A 23,879-nucleotide genomic window follows, 5' to 3' on the forward strand; every position below is an offset into this window, starting at 1 on the left:
ACATACGTACAACCTGCACCCAAACGAGGAGCTCGGTTGAACCATAGTCACCCAATAAGGCCTTTTTGGGCGCGTCTGGATGGCTTTAAAAATTCTTTTTTTCCGTATAGTATAGAAGTCTGGAATAGACTTCCAGAGTACGCTGTTACTAGCGCAAATGTCAAAGCGTTTGAGTGTTCGCTAGAATTGTACTACCGGCAACATGAAACGTAATGTATGTTTTGTCATTGTGTATTGTTTTTGTTTTGTGTTTATATTCCTACCTGTAATGACCCTCAAGTGAGGGTTACAGTATTAATAAATAAATAAAAAATAAATGAAATAAATAAAAAAATTTCCATCCATTGTTAACCCTGTCAGTTATTCTGCAATCAACAGGATGAATTGCGTTTCCTGTAGACCTCGAGCACGCCGCGATTCCTGTAGACCGTGGTAGAACTGCAGCTGCTCGAGCGGGTGCACCTGTTATACGTATGCAGTTTCCATGTCAAGTTCCTCATCGAGCATAGCGCACTTAGTTAGGTATACCTTAAGGACGTGATGTGCAGATTATCGAGAGAAATGTGAGCCGACAGTAAAAGTAGAGTAATGAAAGCTATATTAGCATTCATGTCAAGCGATGAGTGTGGTCTAACCGCAAGCAAGAAATATCTCTGAACAAGCTTATGGTGACATACGCACCACTGTACTTGGCTGTCGGAACCAGACGTGCGATGGAAAACACATCTGAATGCAATCGATTGTTAGGAATCGTGCGAAGCATATTTGCACCATCTCACTTGTAGTTGCTCGGCGTCCTCCCTGTCCAACGTCCAACACCGACAACAGGGCGACATAAGAACCTTATGAAATGTAACACCATCTAATCACGAGGAACCAAACGACCATGCCAAAAGTTTTGGACGAAGCGGAATGTTTAGAGTGGTGCCCATGGTTCATCGATCACCTCAGGTGATAACGACTCGATTGAACATTTTACGGAAAGTACCATCACGTTCCGAACACCTTAAAAGTTTAACACTCCGCGTAAATTAGATGTTGAATATTGTCGGTAATCTCCGGTTGCCCTATATCCTCGACATCTTTCCCGCCGAACGCACACCTGCGGCGGAGATTTGTTTACTGCTGTGAAATGTATGTCTCAATAGTATCTAATTGATTAAACACTTAGTATTTTTACCTGTACATGTTTGACATTTTACATTGCCCATAATGTGGTCGGTTGCTTACATATTTATTTCGACGCACCTTTATACATTTCACTGAATGCAGTTGCGCAAGTTTGAAAACGTGTTTTTTTTCATCGTCTTGTTCTTTTTGCTATCCTACTGTCCTCGCTTCATGCAGCATCATCAGAATAACCCCTCAATAATTTCTAAACTGTGGCAGCAGTTTTATTACTCATAAAATGTAACTATTTCGCACTTTTTAGACTTCCCACAGTCAACAAAAAATTTCAGAAATTGTTCAATTTTCGTTCTATTGTCGCATAACTTTACAAGTCCACGGCATTTCGTCAGGTGGATGCACACAAACGTGCAATGCACACAAACGTGCGCCAATGGGAACGTATCCTAAAACGACGTCATAAGGTGGGTGGCTGGTGCGAGGGCTGCTGCCCTAGGAGAACCATATGTCATGTGCATGAGCAATACTATTTGTTTAGCACTAATATAGTGGTGATGTGTACGGGCTTTGCAGTATTCGAATATAGCCAGGCTCGCCCATTCGATTGGCAGCTATGACCGTCATTAAGCATAGCGTTTAAGTTAGCGCATCTCATCGCGTTTGCATTCATCCCAATGCATACAACCCGGTACGATGACAATGGTGCATACTTTTCCAGACTCCTCAAGAGGTATCCGACTATAGATGTATAACAATATTTTCTTTGTCGTTGAATATAGTTGAAGGCACTGCTGTCGTATAAATGTGGTTGCAACAGTGAGAGTCGCGGCAACCGCTTATCTGCTTTTCACGTTGTTTGATCAGTGGTTCTCCTTTGCTTGTTTCTGCTTAGGGTGACCACCTCCGCCCCGTGTCGATGGACGAAGCACAAGCCGTGGTCGCCTCCGATGGCTCGGCGATGTACGGTTGGTACCAGGCCACTACATATTGTGTCACAGGTAGGTCCACGGTAAGAAAATATAAACGCATCATAAAGTAACTCCACAATGCCACTTATTCGAGCGTCTCGAAGGTGGCCTGCGAATCAACAAAAAATAAAGTAACAAGTTGAACGAAGTTATGTGCGCGCAACAAGCAGATGCAAGGTACGGTTTCTCGCATGCACAACTTGTAAGAGATAGACAAGAACTTTTAGACCAGTACGTTTTCTCTGAAGTGTGCCTTCTGAAGGACATATAATCCTGAGTTTAAATTCCCTGCTTCGAATCACCGTTTGTACCAAACAACAGCAAGCAGAATAGTATGAATTACACAGAAAACAAAGCACTGCCGCATGATCCATTCCAACACAGCTTTGCTGCCGAAGCAAGAAGTAGCAGTAATACAATCACAGAAAGCTGGAGTTTTGCGGAGTTGTAGAGAGACATTACTTGCAACACTGAACGGCCACCGCCATTGCTGTGTTGCTTGTTCTCTCCGGATTTTTTTGCCCCAGAAGATAGCGTTATTGGTCATGAGTTGTGTACACAAAGTTGGACGAGTGGATAGAACAAAGTGCATAAAAGCGAGTGTATGCGGGATACCCGTCTGTCACACATGTCCCGTTTATTAGGGAGGCGATCGCCGGGCTAATTCCAAGAGCCGCAGTATCGGCCCCCCGAACCGCACCACGAAAGCGTGGACAATTTAGAAGTGGTCCTTATTGGTGCGCCAGCGGACGCCGGCTGTGGCCCAAAGAACAAGACAGAGCCGAGAGTTGATAAACAAACAAATTATATTCTCAATAATGGCAGATCGAAAATAATACACAAAAATACACACTCCACACTAGTTACATACAATATGTCACCAATCAAACCAATCAATCAACGTACTACACAATACAATCAGCCACACTTGAAACAACGGACACGGACAACAATACGCACTACAATGAAGTCGCATGCATTGAACAACCAAGACACTTAAAGACTAAAGAGATAGAAAACCTATTCAGTCCAAAGTTCTTGGAACCAAAGTCTAGATGATACTCTTCCGAGAATCACTCACTCAAAGTCCAGCGTTGTTGTCGTTCCGCAGCCCTCGAAGTTTCTCTTCCAGGAAACCTCCCGTCTTCAATTGGCCACTCTTCAAACTTCAACGTCTTCGCCGGAACACGTCGGCTTCACACTCGCAGCTGTTGCCACGGGTCTTCGCTCCATAGCGGTAAACACACGCTCTTGCCTGTAGCTCGAGCCTTCACCCACTGGTGCAAATCCTCTTCATCTCCGGCTTCGTCCCTACGGACCAAAAAACCTTCGCCGACTACACGGCGGAATCCCTACGCGCTCTGGCGTTAACTTCCGTCTCCTCCTGCTTTCTCGTCTTGGCCGCTCGATTAAATACCTTCCGCGCCACCTTCCAGAAATTTCTCGTCATTTCGTCGGCGCGATACGCGGCGAAAGCTGGGAAGAGGGCGAGACAGTTGGAATGCCCTCTCCGGCCGGTGAGTCAACTCGGTATGGCCCCGCCCCCTTCGTTCTAGAAAAATCGCGGGCTTGCTGGGCCGCCGATGTGGGGTGAGAGAGGTTCGTCTGCGAAGCCATGCTTCTGCGGGGAGAGCGCACGCCCGGGAGCCTTGGATGTTTGTTTTCTCATTTTTTTCTTTTGACCTCGCGGCGTTTCTGCCACCCGTTGTCGCAAGGATTTGGCGGCGCGCTCTTTTTTAGCGCTCGTTCTGTGACACTGCCCCCCACTTTAAGAATATTATCTCATAATATTCAAACCACACAAACCAGCGCGAACAGTCACCACACACTCTCACAGACTGTAACACGATCCGTCGCTCGTGACACGTCACATTCACGCAATACAATCTTACATTGTAGTTCAATTCCACAACACATGAAATATAACCACAGGCACATGAGTACAACACTCCACCACAATTCCCAACTATACAAATGTACAAAGTTCATTCATTGCAACAATTGTACAATACATCACATCACATCACCGGAACAAACATTTTGATTCGCTCGACACTGGATAACACAATAACAACACAGCCTATTGCATTCACTACTGTCAGACCCTTCCAAAACATTCAAACTCGGCTAAGGTAGTCGGCACCAACGTTCTCGCTTCCCTTATGTGCTCGACTCGGAACTGATACTCTTGCAGAAGCAAGCTCCACCTCAACACTCTGCTGTTGAGCTGTTTAGCCTGTTTTTATGTATTGGAGAGGCTGGTGGTCAGTTTGGACCAAGAAAGGAACCCCGTAGAGATAAATATTAAACTTCTGTATCCCCCACACCAGGGCTAGACATTCTCTTTCGATGGTGCTGTAGGATGATTCCCGGGGAAGTAGTTTGCGACTGGCGTAGGCTATGGGATGGAGGGTCCCTTCGTGTGACTGCAAGAGCACAGCCCCAAGGCTGGTGTCGGAAGCGTCGGTGCGGAGGATGAATTCCTTGGTTAAGTCTGGGAGGCGGAGCACGGGAGGGTTCGAGATACATTCCTTGAGTTTCGCAAATGCTTTCTCGTGTGTCGTCGTCCATTTTACTAAGTTGCTTTCACCCTTCTTGATCAGTTCTGTGAGAGGGGCGCTGATCTCGGCATAATTTGGAATGAACTCCCGGTAATAGCTGGTCAACCCGAGAAAAGCGCGTACCTGTCGCTTCGTTTTTGGGGCGGGTGCAGCTTGGATTTTGTCAAGAGTCTTTCCCAGTGGAGCAAGCATGTTTTGTCCAATGTGATGACCCAGGAAATCAATCTCATTCATTCCCAACTCACACTTGCTCGGTCTCACGGTCAACCGGCAGTCTGAATTCGAGCGAAGAGTTGTCTGAGAGTGGATAGGTGTTCCTCCCAGGTCGTGCTTGTTATGAGTACGTCGTCGTAGTAATGTTCAACGCCCGGGATTCCCTCAGTGACTAGTTGCATCAGCGGGGCGAACACGGCGGGTGCCGTTTTGATCCCGAAAGGCATGTAGCAAAACTGGTAGAGACCGGATTTTGTCGAAAACGCAGTTTTTGGTCTCGACTGCTGGGAGAGTGGGATTTGCCAGTAGCCCTTAACAAAATCTAACTTAGAGAAGTATCTTTTGTTTGTGGCACTGGCAAAAACGGCATCTGCCCTAGGCATGGGCTCTGCATCTGCTATCATGAGGTTGTTCAGGCGCCGGAAATCGACTACAAACCGCTTGGTTTTGTCTGGTTTGTCCGCAAGCAACACTGGGGAATTATAGGGCGATTTCGAGACTTCAATTATGCCCAGTGTTTTCATTTGCTGTACCTCGGCCTCGATGTCTTTAGTCGTAGCAAAAGGTAACGGGTACTGTTTGACGTGGACTGGGGACTCCGTCACTGCCTCGAGGTAGCACTCCACCCAATCTGTCTTGCCCGGGACATTCGAAATATTTTAGAGTGCGCTTTCATGGTTTTCTCCAACTCCTCCTTTTGTTGGTCCGTCAAACTTGGGCAGAACTTGACGTCAGTAATCCCTTCTGTCTGCACGAACTCCGGCACCGGTAGTTCCTGTTCATCTCCATTGTCAATAACCCCTACGATGGCTTGGCATTGATGTGGCGCATCTTGATTCGTTTCCCGCTCCGCATACTTCTTCAGCAAATTGGCATGGAAAATTTTCGGCCCGCCCGGCGTTTTTATGGAGTAATCGAAGTCCCCAATTTTCGCCTGCACTTCGAAGGGCCCCTTCCAATGCAGCAAGAGTTTATTTTTGTCAGTTGGGAGCAGGATGAGAACCTTATCTCCTGGTTGGAATACTCTATCCCTTGATTTTCGATTGTAGTGCTTAGCGTAGCGTACTCCCGCCCTTCAGAGTTCTTCGTGAGCTAGGCGGCACGTCTCTTCTAGACGATTTCGGAGATCCAATACGTACTGATAGGTTGTCTTCAGCTCATCGTCCAACTCTTGGTTCGCCCAAACTTCCTTTAATATCGCCAGGGGTCCCGGACATGTCGGCCGTACAGAAGCTGGAACGGTGAAAAGCCGAGACTTGCCTGGGGAACCTCTCTGTACGCGAACAGCAACGGACCGAGGAATCTGTCCCAGTTTTTTGGTTTCTCCGCACACATTCTTTTGAGCATAGTCTTCAGGGTGCCATTAAATTTTTCCACCATCCCGTTGGCCATCGGGTGGTAAGGGGTGGTATGGAGTTGGCGCACCGATAGAAGTCGTGCCACTTCCTTCATTAACTCCGACGTGAAATTCGAGCCCCGATCACATAGGATTTCCCTCGGTAACACCAAAACGGGAGAACATCTCCACGAGGGCCTCTGCGACTCGTTCGGTCTCTATGCCAGGTAGTGCAACTGCCTCCGGATAGCGCGTGGCGCAATCGACGAGAGTCAGGATATAGCGGTTTCCTTGACCAGATGGAGGTCGGATAGGGCCTACTATATCAATAGCTACCCTTTTAAAGGGGGTGTCTATGACGGGGGGACTGGCCGAGTGACACGTGTGGCACCCTTCCTTTTGGCACAGTTCGCTGGCAGATATCGCAAGATGCCACGAACCGTTTCACGTCGGCTGTGACACCGGGCCAGAAGAATTCTTCCTGAATTCTGTCCTTGGTTTTCTCGGCCCCCAGGTGCCCCGCCATTATCCCATCGTGGGCTAGCTTCATAACAGCCTCTCGGTGGTTCTTCGGCACCAAGAGCTGTCGTATCCGCCGACCACTCCTCTCGTATAGTACCTGTAGAGCAGTCCATCTTCCTGCTTGAACATTATCGCGCATTTACTATTACGGCATCTGAGATCCTTGTCGATTTGCGCAAAGCAGGGTTTTAACGACTCGTCCTGGATTTGTTCCTCGGCATAGCTGAAGCTCGGGTCCTCTTCGGAATTGGGTGCAGGGAGGGGCTGGAATGGCTTCGACTGGGCTTTGGTCTGTGCTCGGGTTGCAACTGCGACTACGTCCTCGTCGGCCGTGGCTGGTTGGTCGTGAGGAGTTTGCAATCGATGGTAGATCGATTTCTGGGTCCTCTTCCAGTGGTTCGGGTTGGTCCGGCGAACGGGCGCCCTCGATGTTCCCCACGATTACGTCATACAATGGATCATCCATGCAGAAGGCAGAAACAATCCCACTGTAGAAGGGCGTCTCGATCCTGACCTTGGCCTCAGGCAGCCTCATGACCGAACGGTCGACGGTGTAAATCAGGCTGGTCTGGCCCGTGAGTTCATCGTCGCGGACTAGGTCTCTTCGTACTATTACAGTGGAGCACCCAGTGTCTCTTAAAACGTCTACACGCCTTCCCGCCACTTTTCCAGCCATCACAGGCATTCCCTTCGTAGCACCCGTTTGTTGTTTTACCAATACAGCACCCACAATAGGGATTTTCTCCCCATTTTTCAACTCTACGAATCCATCGGTGACGTCATCAACGGTTTTTTGGCGCCACTTGTGCACAGGATACCTGGTGAGTTTGACTCGCTCCGTTACGACATGCGTCTGCCTTGTGCCCAGTCTGACCACATTTGAAACATTTTACAACCGTGGGGCTCGTGAAGTTAGTTCGGCAGTGGCTAGCACGGTGACCCACTCGGTTACACAGAAAACATCGCGGAATTTTCTCCGGTGCACGCTTCTTTTCCTCGGGAGCCGATTTCTTCGAATCCTCGGGACCCTCCTTCTTGACTTTGGCCAAATTAGTGCCACCTTGCGCTTCCAAGAATTGATCAGCTAATTCAAGCATGTCTTCAAGTGACTTAGCTCTCCTCTCTTTCAAGTACAGCGACAGGCTTGGGTGGCAACTAGTAAGAAATTGTTCTCTAATTAGGAGCTCTCTAAGCTCCTCGTACTCCTGTGCGGTCCCTGAAAGTTCAATCCATCGGTCGAAGTAATGGCAAAGTCGGGCGGCATACTGCGTAGCCGTCTCACCATCAGCTGGCTTTCCTGTCCGAAATCTGTCCCGGAATCCTTCCACAGTGAATCTAAATCGCTTCAACAAAGCAGCTTTCACCTTTGCATAGTTGGCTGCATCGGTCGGCGTCAGCCTACCGTACACACTGAGCGCTTCACCACTCAAGCAAGTACTCAAAGCAGTTGCCCATTGATGTTCCGGCCAATTCTGGCTCTTCGCAATCGTCTCAAATCGGTGGAGGTACGCGTCTAGGTCGTCCTTCCTTTCATCAAACGCTACGAGCAGCTTGCTTGGGTTCAAGCGGAAGCCGTGATCCTCTCGTTCGCTGCTTTCAACTCTAGCTTGGACGGGAGTTTCACTTCGCTGTTGCAAACGGAGCCGCTCGAGTTCCATCTCGTGCTGCCGCTGCCGCTCCCTTTCAGCCATCTCCGCTTCTCTTTCTTCTCTCGCCCTCCCAGCCGCCAGCTTTTCTCTCTCCAGCTCCAACTTCAACTGCTGCTCTCTTTCTTCCTTCAGCTGTCGCTCCTTTGCCTCTCTTTCTTCTTTCGCCCTTTCAGCTGCCAACCTCTCTCGTTCTAACTCAGCTGCTTTTTCTTCTTTAGCTCTCTCAGCTGCCAACCTCTCTCTCTCCACCGCCTCTTTCTCCTTCTGGCTTACCCACTTCCGTAGTTCGGCGCCAGAAAGACCCATCTTCTCACCAAGAGCAACTAACTTTTCGAGATCCATTGTGTCTCGTAACTCGCGAATAAAACCTTGCCGCGTGCAAAAAGTATCTGCCTAAATCAGTCTATCGGAACACTCCCCTGCACTCGTTAACGAGAACACTGAACAACACACAAAATCGTTCCGATAGCACCATCAACAACTCGAGGCTCTTTCTCACTACTTTGGACACACTGTGCACCAAAAGGTCCTGTCGCGGACGCCAGATTAATTGTCACACATGTCCCGTTTATTAGGGAAACGATCGCCGGGCTAATTCCAAGAGCCGAAGTATCGGCCCCCCGAACCGCACCACGAAAGCGTGGACAATTTAGAAGTGGTCCTTATTGGTGCGCCAGCGGACGCCGGCTGTGGCCCAAAGAACAAGACAGAGCCGAGAGTTGATAAACAAACAAATTATATTCTCAATAATGGCAGATCGAAAATAATACACAAAAATACACACTCCACACTAGTTACATACAATATGTCACCAATCAAACCAATCAATCAACGTACTACACAATACAATCAGCCACACTTGAAACAACGGACACGGACAACAATACGCACTACAATGCAGTCGCATGCATTGAACAACCAAGACACTTAAAGACTAAAGAGATAGAAAACCTATTTAGTCCAAAGTTCTTGGGACCAAAGTCTAGATGATACTCTTCCGAGAATCACTCACTCAAAGTCCAGCGTTGTTGTCGTTCCGCAGCCCTCGAAGTTTCTCTTCCAGGAAACCTCCCGTCTTCAATTGGCCACTCTTCAAACATCAACGTCTTCGCCGGAACACGTCGGCTTCACACTCGCAGCTGTTGCCACGGGTCTTCGCTCGATAGCGGTAAACACACGCTCTTGCCTGTAGCTCGAGCCTTCACCCACTGGTGCAAATCCTCTTCATCTCCGGCTTCGTCCCTACGGACCAAAAACCTTCGCCGACTACACGGCGGAATCCCTACGCGCTCTGGCGTTAACTTCCGTCTCCTCCTGCTTTCTCGTCTCGGCCGCTCGATTAAATACCTTCCGCGCCACCTTCCAGAAATTTCTCGTCATTTCGTCGGCGCGATACGCGGCGAAAGCTGGGAAGAGGGCGAGACAGTTGGAATGCCCTCTCCGGCCAGTGAGTCAACTCGGTATGGCCCCGCCCCCTTCGTTCTAGAAAAATCGCGGGCTTGCTGGGCCGCCGATGTGGGGTGAGGAGGTTCGTCTGCGAAGCCATGCTTCTGCGGGGAGAGCGCACGCCCGGGAGCCTTGGATGTTTGTTTTCTCTCTTTTTTCTTTTGACCTCGCGGCGTTTCTGCCACCCGTTGTCGCAAGGATTTGGCGGCGCGCTCTTTTTTAGCGCTCGTTCTGTGACACCGTCCTTTTGATGCAGACACTGCTGCGCCACCACTCACAGAAGACCCGAGCCTTCATGTCTGCGGTTTGTTAGCGAGATCACAAGCAAAAGTTCTTACCTTGTATTCTTTGACATGAGTGGGCCACAGCCACTGTCACCTTTATCCTTGAGCGTAGGGAAACTCAACCGTTTTACAATCAGGTTTACACGCTCACTTCGATCTGCAGAGCTCAGCGTGGATATATATGTGTGAACCGTGCCGGCAGTACTTCAAAAGTGCTGCCGCGAGTCAGAGTCGGCTTGTTTGTACTCGCAGGTTTGATCCTGGCCGTGGCGGGTGCATTTCGACAGAGCCGTAATGCTGAAAGCCCGTATGCTTAAGAGTAGAGCACGCACGCACGCACGCCCACACACACACACACACACACACACACACACACACACACACACACACACACACACACACACACACACACACACACACACACACACACACACACACACACAAACAACACTCACAACACAACACACGTAACACACACAACACACACAACACACACAAAACACACAACACACACACAACACACACATACACACACAACAGACACATATATACACACAACACACACGCACACACACACACGCACGCACACACAACACACACATACACAACACACACACAACACTCACAACACACACAACACACGCACACAACACACACACACGCATACAACACACACACACATATATATACACACAACACACACACACAACGCACACGCACACACACACAACACACACACATACACACACAACACACACGCATATACACACACAACACATACACACACAACACACACACAGCACACACACACAACACACACATACACACACAACAGACACACATATATACACACAACACACACACAACGCACACGCACACACACACAACACACATACATGCACACACAACACACACCACACACACACACATACACAACACATACACACAACACTCACAACACACACAACACACACAAAACACACACAACACACGCACACAACACAAACACACACACGCACACAACACACACACAACGCACACGCACACACGCACACACACACACAACACACACACAACACCACACACACATATACACAACACAGACACAACACAGACACAACACAGACACATATACACACACAACACACACAACACACACACACACACAACACAACACAACACACACACGACACACACACACGCAACACACAACACACGCACATACACAACACACACACAACACACAACACATAACACACACACACACACACACAATTTTCGGAGCCCTGCTCTACGGCGGCCCTCCTAATCATACATAGGATAGTTTTGGGACGTGAAACCACCGACAATATTACAACAATATTACAACAATATTGGTCGAATCAGTATCTATTGAAGTTAGCGGCCAAGAGAATGAAATTCTGGTAAACAATAGCCAGGTAACACGTACGCGCACACTTGTACTGTCACTTCGGCTAACGGCTGTTTTCCATTCTTTCGTTCAAACCGCCACACCATATCGTCTAATCTTATACGCCCTCTGTTTTGGCCATGAAAGAAACAGGGGCTGATGTCACAATACTTCTCTTTAATAAGTGTGTTTTCCCCATGGCCAGCTGACTTGATGATGATGATGATGATGATGACATGTAGAGTGTAACGTCCGCAAACCACCATATGATTAGAGAGGCGCCGTAGTGGAGGACCCCGGAAAGTTCGACAACCTGGGGTTCTTTAACGTGCATCCAAATCTGAGCACTCTGGCCTACAGCGTTTTCGCCTCCATCGAAAACGCAGCCGCCGCAGCCGGAATTCGATCCCGTGGGTCAGCAGCAGAGTACTTCAGCCACTAAGCTAGAGGATTCGAACACAGAAGCCCACAAATATATCAGTCACAGCGCTAACTTTTAAAACGTATACAAAAAAAGCTATCAGTGGTTTTCAATATAGAAGCAGAACTAAGTATTGCGTCGTTAATTCCTGCATTGCCTATTACATAGGTTCCTAACAGAATTTAAAGGACCTTTTTTAGTGGGATGACGGTTGGGTTGCTTAGACATGCTTGACTGCAGCGCTAAATAGTGTTCTTGAAATCGAGGATGAAAAAAAGAAATTAAAAGGCCAAATGCTAGCTTGATAGTTTCACGTGTCACGTCCCAGGAGGTTATACGTTTTAGTATAACCTCCTTGGTCTTGTCCGCTAATGGTGGTATATAATAATGCGAGAAAATTGTCCGTAACAACTCAGCTAAACAGATTAGAAAGAGCACAAAAATGTTTTACTGCTTTCTTCGGCGCTAGGATGCATAAGGCGCCCCGACGCGATGGTCTAGTGGCTAAGGTGCTCGGCTGCTGACCCGCAGGTCGCGGGATAAAATCCTGGCTGAGGTGGCTGCATTTCCGATGGAGGCCCGAATGGTGTAGGCCCATGATCTCAGATATGTGTGCACGTTAAAGAACCCCAGGGGGTCAAAGTTTCCGGAGCTCTCCCCTACAGCGTTTCTCATAATGATATTGTGGTTTTTGGGACGTTAAATCTCCATATCAATCAATTAAGATGCATAAGGTCAACGTCCCGTTTCGAACGATTCTTAGTGAACGTGACAAGTGACACTTCACTTTTAAAGACTATAGTCTTTCTTGGGGACCTTCGACGCAAAAACTTTGATCTGTCTGTCTGTCTGTACATTTGTCTGTTTGTCTACCGTTACCGCAAACCGGGTACTCTAAACAGCATCAGCCGATACTTCGAACGGTCGACCCCATCCGCAGTGCCCACCTATGTTGCTTGCTCAAAGATCAGCGTTCATACGTGTGCGATTGTCGATTAAAAAGCAATTGTCGCTCATATTTGAGGGACCTTAACACCTATGTATATATTCCGCATTTTCGTCTTTTACTGGAAAAGGCATTCAAAATTAATTCTAAGGACCATAGCGCTTATCACGCTGCGCTGACCATGCAAAGCTTGCACGATGAAGCGAGTGTTTCCAACGCTTTGCTAAGACGACACGGTGGTGGCACCTACCCGTCTCCTTGCGTTCTACACCTTATCACCTCCGAGACGGGAGCGCACGCCCGTCTCAGGGCCACGCGCTTTGTTAAAAAAAAAAAACTGCCAGATGGCACTCATGTCTCACGTACCACGAGACTTGATGCGGTCGTTCGCCTCCACTGCACGCTCGAGGCACTCTAACGCAGCGCCTCCGGAATACTATTCACCAATTTTCTTGCACAGGACATCAAATAAATGTTTTGTTCACTCTCTCTATACGCAAGACAATCGCCTTTCGACGACATTTGCAGATTACATGCAGATACGGGGCCAATTTTCCCCCCTCGTTTCACGAGATGTCCTTTTTCGGAGTGTTTATTGACTCCCGTTTTCAACCTGCGTGCGCGGCGTTTTCAAATTTCCATACTTGGCGCACCTTTCACTCCCTGTTTGTCATGCTTTCCTTTTTTACCCTCTCCTGCCCACCTAAAGTAGCGCAGCGCATGTCATGCGCTCTTCATCCGTATTATTGGCATAAGCATGCGCAGAGTACACCTTCAGGAGAGGGGTTGGCGCCCGCTCTCTTCCTCCCTCCTGCCCGCGTGCACACCTATGATATCTGGGGTGTAACGTCACCAAACCACAATATTATTATGAAAGACGCTGTATCGGGGAGGGCTCCGGAAATTTTGACCACCTGGTGTTCTTTAACATGCACTGACATGGCACAGGACATAAGTCTCTAGCACTTACCTTCGTTTAAAATGCGGGCGCTGCGGCCATGGAATCGAACGCGTGATCTTCGGCCCAGCAGCCGAGCAGAGTAACCGCCACGCCACCACGGTGGACGCACCTTCCTTCCAGGCTAGCGAGAGCGGTTCCCAGCAGCCTCTGGTACCCGTGGTTCTGGCCCCGGCCGAGCAAGAGCTGCTGTCCGGGGCAGGCGGCGTGGCCATTGAAGGCTTCTTCGACTTCACGTGGGACGCCCCGGAGGAAGGGTGGCGGCGAAGCTTCGGCATGTCGAGGCCCGACCGCGCAAGCTCTGCTGGAAGCGGTGCCGACTTGGGGCGCTTTTCCTGGTCATCGGACGCGATGCGGCGGGCGGGCGAGAGGTCCAGTGGCCGGGGCTGGGGCTCCAGCCGGGACCTAGGAACGTACGAAACCTACCGGGGTCGGGGCTCCAGCCTGGACCGAGAGGCGTCCGAAACCGTCTATGAAAGGTACCTTAAACGGATGGATCGAGCATGCTGGAGAATTTCGTCAATCATGGCGGCAAGAACAGAGCGAACGTAGGAATGGTCCGTGCTTTGAAAAAAAAAAGTCTATTTCGTGCCAGGGCCAAGAATTGATAATTGTTGGCGTTTGAAGTCCGAAAACAGCAATATGATTATTGGGGATGCTGTAGTGGAGGGCTCCGTAAATTACGACAACGTGGGGTTAAATCTACGCACGCCAGAACCAAGATAAAATTGGTAAGACTGGCCACGTGACATAGTTTGTCACTTGGAATGAAAGTGTTATCTACTGCGCGTGGGTATCTTATGACCAGTCGTCATAAGATACCGATCGGCGTATATTAGCCAGAGCCCGTAATCTTGGCCGAATGAGTTCAGACAATATCTGAAGTTCCCAAACATTGCTGTGTGGTCTGCGCCGAGCATTTACGACACTTCTTGTGGGGAAAACACGAGTTTATCAACAATCGCACTATAAACGTGCATGGCAATAACAGGGAATGGATCAAAACTTTTCTGCTAGAGGGCTGTGGTCATAAAATTATTAATAATAATAATAATAATAATAATAATAATAATAATAATAATAATAATAATAATAATAATAATAATAATAATAATAATAATAATAATAATAATAATAATAATAATAATATTAATAATAATAACAATAATAATAATAATAATAATAATAATAATAATAATAATAATAATAATAATAATAAGTACCAAAAGCAGGATGTGATGATGAGGGACGCCATCGTGGAAGGCTCCGAGGATTTCGACCATATGGTGCTCTTTAACGTGCACCGACGTCCTAACAGTACACGGGCCTTCACCATTTCGCCTCCTTTGAAATGTTACTGCCGCGGCCGGAATAGAACGCGCTACCTCCGGTTCAACAACCGAGAGGCCTAGTAACTGATCCACGGAGGCGGACTTCAGTCCCATAAGGGCAAGAATAAAGATGGTGAAAATGGGAGGGTGGGGTGGCGCAGAGAGTAGAGATTTGAACAAAATGCTACCAGATGCTCCCACATAAAAGCGCGTCTTTTGTACATCCCACCCGTGAGTCAAATATGAGGTCAATTTTATGGTCACAATTATGTGGACACGTTTCGAAACGCATGTCGCAATTGATTCCCGCATCAACTGCAATGTAGATGCGGATACTAAAAAAACAGCTTTCGTTCCACAGTGATGTTCCAACTGATATTGACGTCATGAAATGCTTCGTGAATGAAAAACGTTTGAGATTGAGACCTGTCTTATCACTGTAGCTTACACGAACCAAGGCCCACGATTTGCAACGGACAAGAACACTATGCGAGAACTATTTATTAATTCAAAAAAACTAGCCTCATCCGACGTAACTTTTTAAAAATCTCATAAATTTTGGTCAATACGGCTTCGTACAGTGAGGCCCACGGGACGGCTTTCAGCTCTGCCATAGTAGAGCACCTAGTACTCCAAGTCGTTAACCACTTTTAACGCGATAGTTTTAGAGAGCTCGTGTCACAGAAATTCCACCGTCGGCATCGGCACCGTTGGTTGTGAGCAAAAAATCGTCCGTGAGCGAAAAGTTGGGAAACAAGCAAATAAAGAATAAAATTTTCGGTCCTATTGAGGATTGAACCCGGAAAATTCACGTGGCAAGCAGGTGTCCTATTACAAAGTCACAATGTAACTTGCAGCTACTGCAGCTACTTCGGAAAAAAAAAAAACACTACGTAAATGGCATGTATAGTAGAAAGAGCCTCCTTAACGCATTTTGTTCGACAGGTGTCACGATGAAAACTAGTCCATTCGGCGATTTGTAGGCGCATTCAGAAAGCCATCAAACTATGTCGAGAAAGGACAGGATAGAGCAGCCATCGCCGCTAAAAACACACAGAAATTTTCAAACGGCTCTACAAATGTGCAACTATGCCCATCCAGCGGAAAACATATGCCTTTCCAGAGGCGTTGATGAAGCAAACAGCAAACGCTAGATATTGTGCTGCCATCTGTGAGGCATTGTACGACTCTTTGTAGCCTCCGAGATGGCAAGAGCACGGCGCAAGACTCTTCATGGCCTCAGAGATGGCGAGCGCGCAGCGTATATTCTAAAGGCCATGCGACTCTGGCTTTAGACCAAAAACCTGTATGTACCAATCGCACACGCGCGCGCGCGTGTGTGTCTGCCTGTTTACCATCTGTGAAACTTTGTGAAAAACGTGTCTCGACTACAGCAGAGCGCCGTTCTAGCAGAGGGAAGTCGCCACACAGCAGAGTCACTGCATTACTATAGATACGTCGTGCTTGCACGCGTGTGCGCTTGTGTGCGTGTGTGTGCATCACAAACATATTAATAGGTATGCACCTAGCGCTTGAAGGGTACCCTAGGGGCTGGATTTCGCTATCGTGTTCAACTCTTGAAGGCGAAACTTTAGGGTCCCCAATTTTTTTCTAACCCCTTCCATGTTACAAGCTTTTGTGTCTGTGCATGTTCTGTTTTTTGGATATGTTTCGTTGGGTCGTTGTAGATGTACACTGTTTCTGTGAATAAATCTCTCTAAAAATATTCTATGTGAACCCGTGGGCTGCACGCTTGAGACACCCGTCTTAAGACGCATATTATTGTGATCACAAAATCAAACTCTACGACAACACCAGCAGCTCGCAGAAAAGTTCAGCTGCCTGTTTGAAATAAACTAATATGGACAGCCAAAATGAGAAAATGTGCGAGTAAAGATAAACCTCCGTGGCTGCTGATTAATAATATTTGCAGTCTGGCTTTACCCAAAAATGCTTTCACAGTAGTAATGAAAGTTCACAGGTGGAATGGTGCAAGATGAAGGGACGAAGTCCTTTCTTACAATGTCGTGCAGTGACTGGCACCTGGCTCACAATGTTACCGATTTCTTGGCAGATTTACACCTGAGTACACGTTGCTATATACAGCCAGTTCGCAACGCGCTGCATTGAGGCACTCTCCAAGCAAGCGAAGCTCCGTCAACTAAAGAAACACTACGTGCCCATATAGGCACCCGGCAATGCAGTGTACTAGATCTAATGGTTGCGCCAGAACACACAGCCTAGCGAGTATACAACGCCGGCTTTGCAAGTGGCACGTGCAAAATAATTTCTTTTTTAGTTGTGAGCAGGGGGTCACGGCTGATTATGTAAGCGACCAGGAAGCATTTTTTGAAAACGCGTCAAAAAGGGCATTGACACTTCAGCGTCTCAATGTGTTCAGCAATAGTTTCATTTTCTTGGTATCCCTGGCGGTCAGTACCGACAATGCTGAGGTGGCCCAGAAAGCTTCGTCGCACCCTCTGGTCCACTGTTGGGTGCCTATTGGAAGCACAACCGCCATTCACGGACACTTAGCCGCTGAAAAAAAAGTAAAAAAACAGCAGCCAAAAGAAATTTCACGCCATTTTTGTGACGTCAGTGTGGTTTCGTGTGCCGCATCCAAACGGTGCGCTTGACGTAATGGAAGTCTAACTTCATGGCGAGCTGACCTCAACAACGTACGCTACTCCTAAGTTCGGCTATATATTACATCCCATAGGTTGCCCTCGTGTTTATTTGAAGGGGTATCAGATGAACATATACAGTACCACATAAACCCTGAACAGCACTGCCAGGTATGCCGGCAGGTAACGTCTTCTTTGCTGTAGGCCCGTGTTCACAGATCTAGGTGCACGTTAAAGAACCACAGGTGGTGGAAAATTCCGGAGCACTCCACTACGGCGTCTATCAAAACCATATAGGGGTTTTGGGACGTCAAAACCCACATACCAATCAAATCAACGTCTTCATTCTTTTTAGCGTGCTGAAGAATTAAGACGCGGACATGTCTGCTGCGTTACCTTCCGGTCTACGTTAGAAAACAGAAGCAGTGGTACGTGAGCGCCAACAACCCCTTCATTTTCAAAATGTTTTCAAGGCGAAAGCCTCAGATGCTTTATCAGACTGGAAAATTTACCGCCGGCAACAACATAAGCAATCCGAAAAACCCGCCACCTTGGTGGTTCATGATTGCTGCAGGCGCGAATATCGTAGAACCAAATCCCGGCCACCACGGCCGCGTTTTCGATGGAAGCGAAAATGATTGAGGCCCGTGTACTTTGATTCAGGTGCACGCAAAAGAAGTCCAGGTGGGCCACATTCCTGAAGCCTTCCACTGCGGCGTCCCTCATAAGTGTAGGTTTCAACACCAATAATTACGTATTAATGCAAAAAAAAAATCATTGTAGCGTCGTGGCAGACGCGACAAAAGATGAAGAGAGCCATGTGGCCCGTGATGCGCGAGGTGCGTGGAATTCAGAACGCTCTGGCTCCACCAAGCCCGCGAGGCGGCTGAGGAGCTTGGCATCTCAGTCCCCACGTGGGAGCTGCCCGCAACACAGTGATCTGTGTTTTGGAGGACCAAATAAAAGTTTATCCAATCCAATGGCTCTTGGCCCCGCTGGGCCTGTCCGCCGCAACCGCTCCGTATTTTTAAAGGCGAAGCTCCTTCAAGCAGCACCCATTCGTCCCTCGTAGTAGTCGTAGACGTAGTGTGTAGCCACTCTTACGTTTTGACCTGCAGATGGTGTTGGTGGGAGATTTCTCCTGTGCGTTGTTGAACAATAAAAAAATCGCAGCGTGCGCGTTAACTAAAAGCCAAGTTCTCCTGTCTCTCATTCCTCATTAGCAGCTTTTAGCATGTACATTGAGCCCTATCGGACAAGAAAGGGTTGCTACGTTATACTCGCTGGGCATAACCTCCTCGGTTTTAGAAAGGTTGAGCGAGCATTGAGCCGCAGTGCCATGAACAAAGTGAACTAGTATATACCATGAACTCGAGGTGGTTAAAGGTGGGAAGAAGATACGAAGCACAAGCCGTAAGAAAGTAAAAGCCGATTTCTCCTGCCTCTCATTCCCCATTAGATGCCATTGGTATGTACATTGAGCAATATCTGTCAAGAAAGGGTTGCTGCGTTATACTCGCTGGGTGTAACATCCTTGGTTTTAGAAAGGTTTAGCGAGCATTGGACTGCAGTGCCATGAATACAGTGAACTAGTATATACCATGAGCTTGATGTGATCAAAGGTGGGAAGTAGACACGAAGCGCAAGCCGTAAAAAAGTGTGCGTGTGCCACCTCTCCTTCAGTCCAGTGGAATGTCCGCTGGATGGCGGTGCTTCTATATGGGGAATACATGACGAAAATATGCGAGATGGGGCTACTTGGAGTGTGTAATAGATGGACGAATGGACACACAGACAGATGCTTGGACGGACGCACGGATGGCTGCATGGACGGATGGACGCATGGACGGACGCAGGGGCGGATGCATGGACGAACGAAGAGACGCACGCACGAACAGACGCACGCACGGACGGGCGGATGGACGCATACACGGTCACACAGACGGCCGCATGGATGGACGGAAGCAAGAACGAATAGACGGACGGATGCTTTGCCCCACTCTCCATCATTCACTCCGTGGATATGCTGCCATTTTTTTTCTTCACCCGCGTCCCAGGACAACGAAGGGTAGCTTGGCAGAAAAAGAAGAGCGGCTTCAACTGGCAGCTAAAACCATCGAAGAGTACACTAACGAAAGGGGACTTCAGTGCTCAGCAGACAAATCGGAACTCATTCGGTTCTCCAAGAGTAAAAAACAAAGGACAGACCCGAGCCGCCGCCTTGAGCTCAAGTTAGACGGCAATATTATTCCAGAGAAAACAACCGTTTGAATCTTAGGATGTGGTTACAGTCCAATCAGCGATGTCTCCACCACTGAGTATGCTTAAACGAACAGCTCAACAAATTGTTCGTATGATAGTTCGAATAACGAACAATCGTGCTGAACTGAAAGAACAAGACGGGCTTCGTTTGGTAAAGAGCTTAGTCATCAGCAGACTAACATACTTGCTACCCTACCATAAGATGAATAGAAAGAAGAAAGAAAAAGCAGACAAAATAATAAGGATGGCGTATAAAGCGGCTCTGCGACTACCACAAAGCACTTCAACTGCGAAGCTATTAGCACTCGGACTTCACAATACATTTTGATGAGTTGGCTGAGGCGCAAGTAACCACCCAGATTATTCGCCTGCTACAAACGCCAACCGACAGAAAACTTCTTCAGAGGATCGGCCTCGGTGAACAAGTACCGGCACATGGAAGAGCTAAGGAATTACCGTGCTCAGTCAGAGCCTGGTACAAGATATGCCCCCTACCGAAGAACATGGACCCAGTTTTAAAAGCTGGAAGACGTAAAGCAAGAGCCGCTTACATAGGTAAACAGACAAAATATCTGAATACGGCTAGATTTACTGACGCTGCACCATATCAGGCAAATGCAAAGAACATGGTGGCCATGGTCACAGACCGAAAAGGAAACGTCACAAGTTGTGCCTCCATAGCCCAAGCCTATATCACAGAAGCGGAGGAGATAGCGATCGCGCTGGCAATCAAGGAGGGTAGGGAGCGAAAAGCTCCAATGACAATAATCACAGATTCGAAGGCTGCATGCAGAAATTACGATAAAGGTAAAATACGTATGAAGGCCTTCCGAATTCTGACCAAAGCTCAGAAAGACTTTCCAATTGAATTTTCCAAACCATTATCTGGGCGCCAGGGCACGAGGGCGTCACCGGGAACCAGTTTGCGGATGAGGTGGCTCGAGGCTTCACAAATCACCTAGCTTCCTTGCACACTGCTAAAGAGGATCCAACGCCCTAGACCCTAACTTTGGTACGATTCTTCAGCATTACAGGACAATAGAAAACTATCCAGCGCCACATAAAAACTCACAGCAATGGAATCGGTGGCATTACGCGGAATCCAAACAAATACATACACGAACTTACACAGGCTGCATGTATTCTACCCACAGCTTACAGAGATATATGTCCGTGGTGTGGGGCCACACCAACTCTGTTTCACATCACGTGGGAGTGTACGCATCACAATGACGAACACCACAACATCAACAACACAGAGGAACAATGGGAGGCACTGCTGTCCAGCTGGGCCATTGTTGATCAGCTCTGCTGGTCCAACGAGTAGGGATGATGGCTAGAGCCAGCGGAGCCTGGAATAAGGGCCCGACCATTTGGAATGCTCCGCGTTATGCGCAAATAAAGTTTTCTCTCTCTCTCTCTCACCCGCGTCCCAATAAAGACCTTCGACCAAGGCCTCGTCCACTACAATTTCGTCTCGTTCATCCACATCATCATCGCGTGTTGGTGTCATTGTATGATGTCACATATGACCAAACTCGTGGCTTCATCATGATGTCATCATGACGATACCACGGTGACGTCACATAACGAGACGTCTCATGCTGACGTCATCACGAGACATTATCGCTTAGTCAAAGGTGCACGCCGATTATGGAGGCTGTGCAAAACGAGGTGGGGTGCAGAAAGTGGCAATGCTTTGATCCTGAGACCATTTTAGGCGCACAAGCGTTATCGAGCTCGGCGGATGAGGATCAGCCCATCGACTGAGAGGAGAAAGAAGACTAGCGTCCCTTTCGGCTGGTTTTCTCAGACATAATTACAATGAGCGTGATAGCATGTGTAACAAGGTTTGTTCATGTAGAATTAAAGGCAAGAATTGTCGCGCTTTTCGCTTTTCTACGTGATGAGCAATTAGAAGGCTACAGTGTTGTCTGATATATCGCCGTGTCGAGCCGACACGCATATCAGTAATTGAAACTACATTATTGTGAGAACTGACGTTCCGGCTCTTAATATCAGTTTGTTGGGGTGATGTTGCCGTCGGAATGGTCATCACCTTGCTCGAAGGATGCTGTGAAAGGTTGTGAAGAGGCGAAAAAGAATGTAGTATAACAAAATAAGGACCAGAAATCACACTCTTTTTATTACATTGTCCGCGTAAACATTTACTTTTGAAGAATTCTTAGGAATGCGGTGTTTTTTATTGTGCCATTCGTGTTTAAGTTTCTCACTAAAATGGCAGCGTTTTTTATGATGTGATGATCGTTTGTTTCATTCTGCCTTCTTTTCTAGCGAAGCTGAACTCGAAGAGGAAGAAGCAGCGTAAGTATAGATTGGATAGTACGTTTAATTTATTTGTATTTATTAAACCATTCTGGTCAAATTGTTTCAGCAGAAATAACGTCATGAGGTTAGCGACATAATGATCAAGCAAAAAAAAAATGAAGGCAGGACAGGGCGCAGATCTTCGCTTTGTCCTTTCTTGATTTTCCTTCTTTCTGTTTGCGCAACACGTTCAAGGAATGACTAATCAAGCGTAGTCTGCAACTAAGTTTCGCTGCAACAAACCTCTTCCAATCTCTTAAACAGGTTACCCAAAAGTTGAGAATACAAACATTACCATTACATAAACGCTAGTTCTTAATGTAGACTATTTCTTTCGTCGTCCTTGTTTCGCAGATAAGTTTATCTAGCTCACATTTAAAGTCTGCGTGCTCACTCCTGACAAAGCTCCAGTCGGACGACGGGTCTCTGTTTTCCTTAATACGTATTACAATGTACTGCACAGACAGTGTCCATGCCCTATGCTACGTCGCCCCGCCACGGCAGTCTATAGTGACTAAGGTACTCGGCTGCTGACCCGCAGGTCGCGGGATCGAATCCCGGCTGCGGCGGCTGCATTTTCAATGGAGGCGAAAATGCTGTATACTATAGGCCCGTGTGCTGAGATTTGGGTGCACTTTAAAGAACCCCAGGTGGTCGAAATTTTCGGAGCCCTCCTCTGTGGCGTCTCATAATCATATGATGGTTTTGGAACGTTAATCCTCAGAAATCAATCAATCAATCAATCAATCAATCAATCAATCAATCTGGGTGCTCTCGTGATCAACTCTTTAACTTGCCATGAACTAAAATCCGGTGGCTGCATTTTCGATGCAGGTGAAAATGCTGTAGGTTCGTGTGCTCAGGTTTCGGTGCACCTTTAAGAACCCCAGGTGGTCGAAATTTCCGGAGCCCTTCACTACGGCGTGTCTCATATTCATTTGGTGGTTTTGGGACATTAACGCCCACACATCCATCACTCATGAACCAAATTTTTTATGGGAGTGTAAGATAGTTAGATAAATATGACGCGCCGGTGACATGAATGATGTCACAATCCCATCGCGTACGTCATCAAACACTTTTCACCAGACAGTGGCACATACCCGTGGGTGGGCATGCGCCACTGGTAGGCGGGTATGTGCCACAGATGATTGACATTTAGTAACAAGCTTTAGTTTAGCGCACGCAATGACCCTGCGCATGCAACGGGCTAGAGAGAGCAAGACTGCGCATGCGCTTATCGCAAGAATGATGCGTGCGTTTGCGCGTGCAAGAGATGCGCACGCTAGATGTTGGCGCTTACGCTACGCCCGCTACGGCCATTGCGTACCTTACAGGCGGCAGTCTCGCGAGGTCTCGACGGCGGCGAGCGTTGACGACAAGGCTCCTGCGAAAAAAGACCGTGTCTATTGGCTACTGCAGTTCATTTCTTCACATACAGATGGCGCAGGGCAACACTCAAATTTAGAGTAACTGTATATGCAGTTACTC

At 47.8% G+C, this 23,879-nt stretch overlaps 1 protein-coding gene across 1 annotated transcript; it reads left to right on the forward strand.

Moving 5' to 3' along the window:
• Positions 1-2,020: 2,020 nt before the first annotated feature.
• Positions 2,021-22,389, forward strand: LOC142795343 (uncharacterized; the record flags this gene model as incomplete). The annotated part of the gene is made up of 3 exons (XM_075886039.1): positions 2,021-2,126; positions 13,914-14,322; positions 22,356-22,389. Coding segments are annotated over 3 exons (549 nt in total), but the record flags the coding sequence as incomplete, so codon positions are not given.
• Between the last annotated feature and the right edge of the window lie 1,490 nt (positions 22,390-23,879).

The sequence above is a fragment of the Rhipicephalus microplus genome, unplaced genomic scaffold (assembly GCF_043290135.1).
Source record: "Rhipicephalus microplus isolate Deutch F79 unplaced genomic scaffold, USDA_Rmic scaffold_628, whole genome shotgun sequence".
Classification (NCBI taxonomy): Eukaryota; Metazoa; Arthropoda; class Arachnida; order Ixodida; family Ixodidae; genus Rhipicephalus; species Rhipicephalus microplus.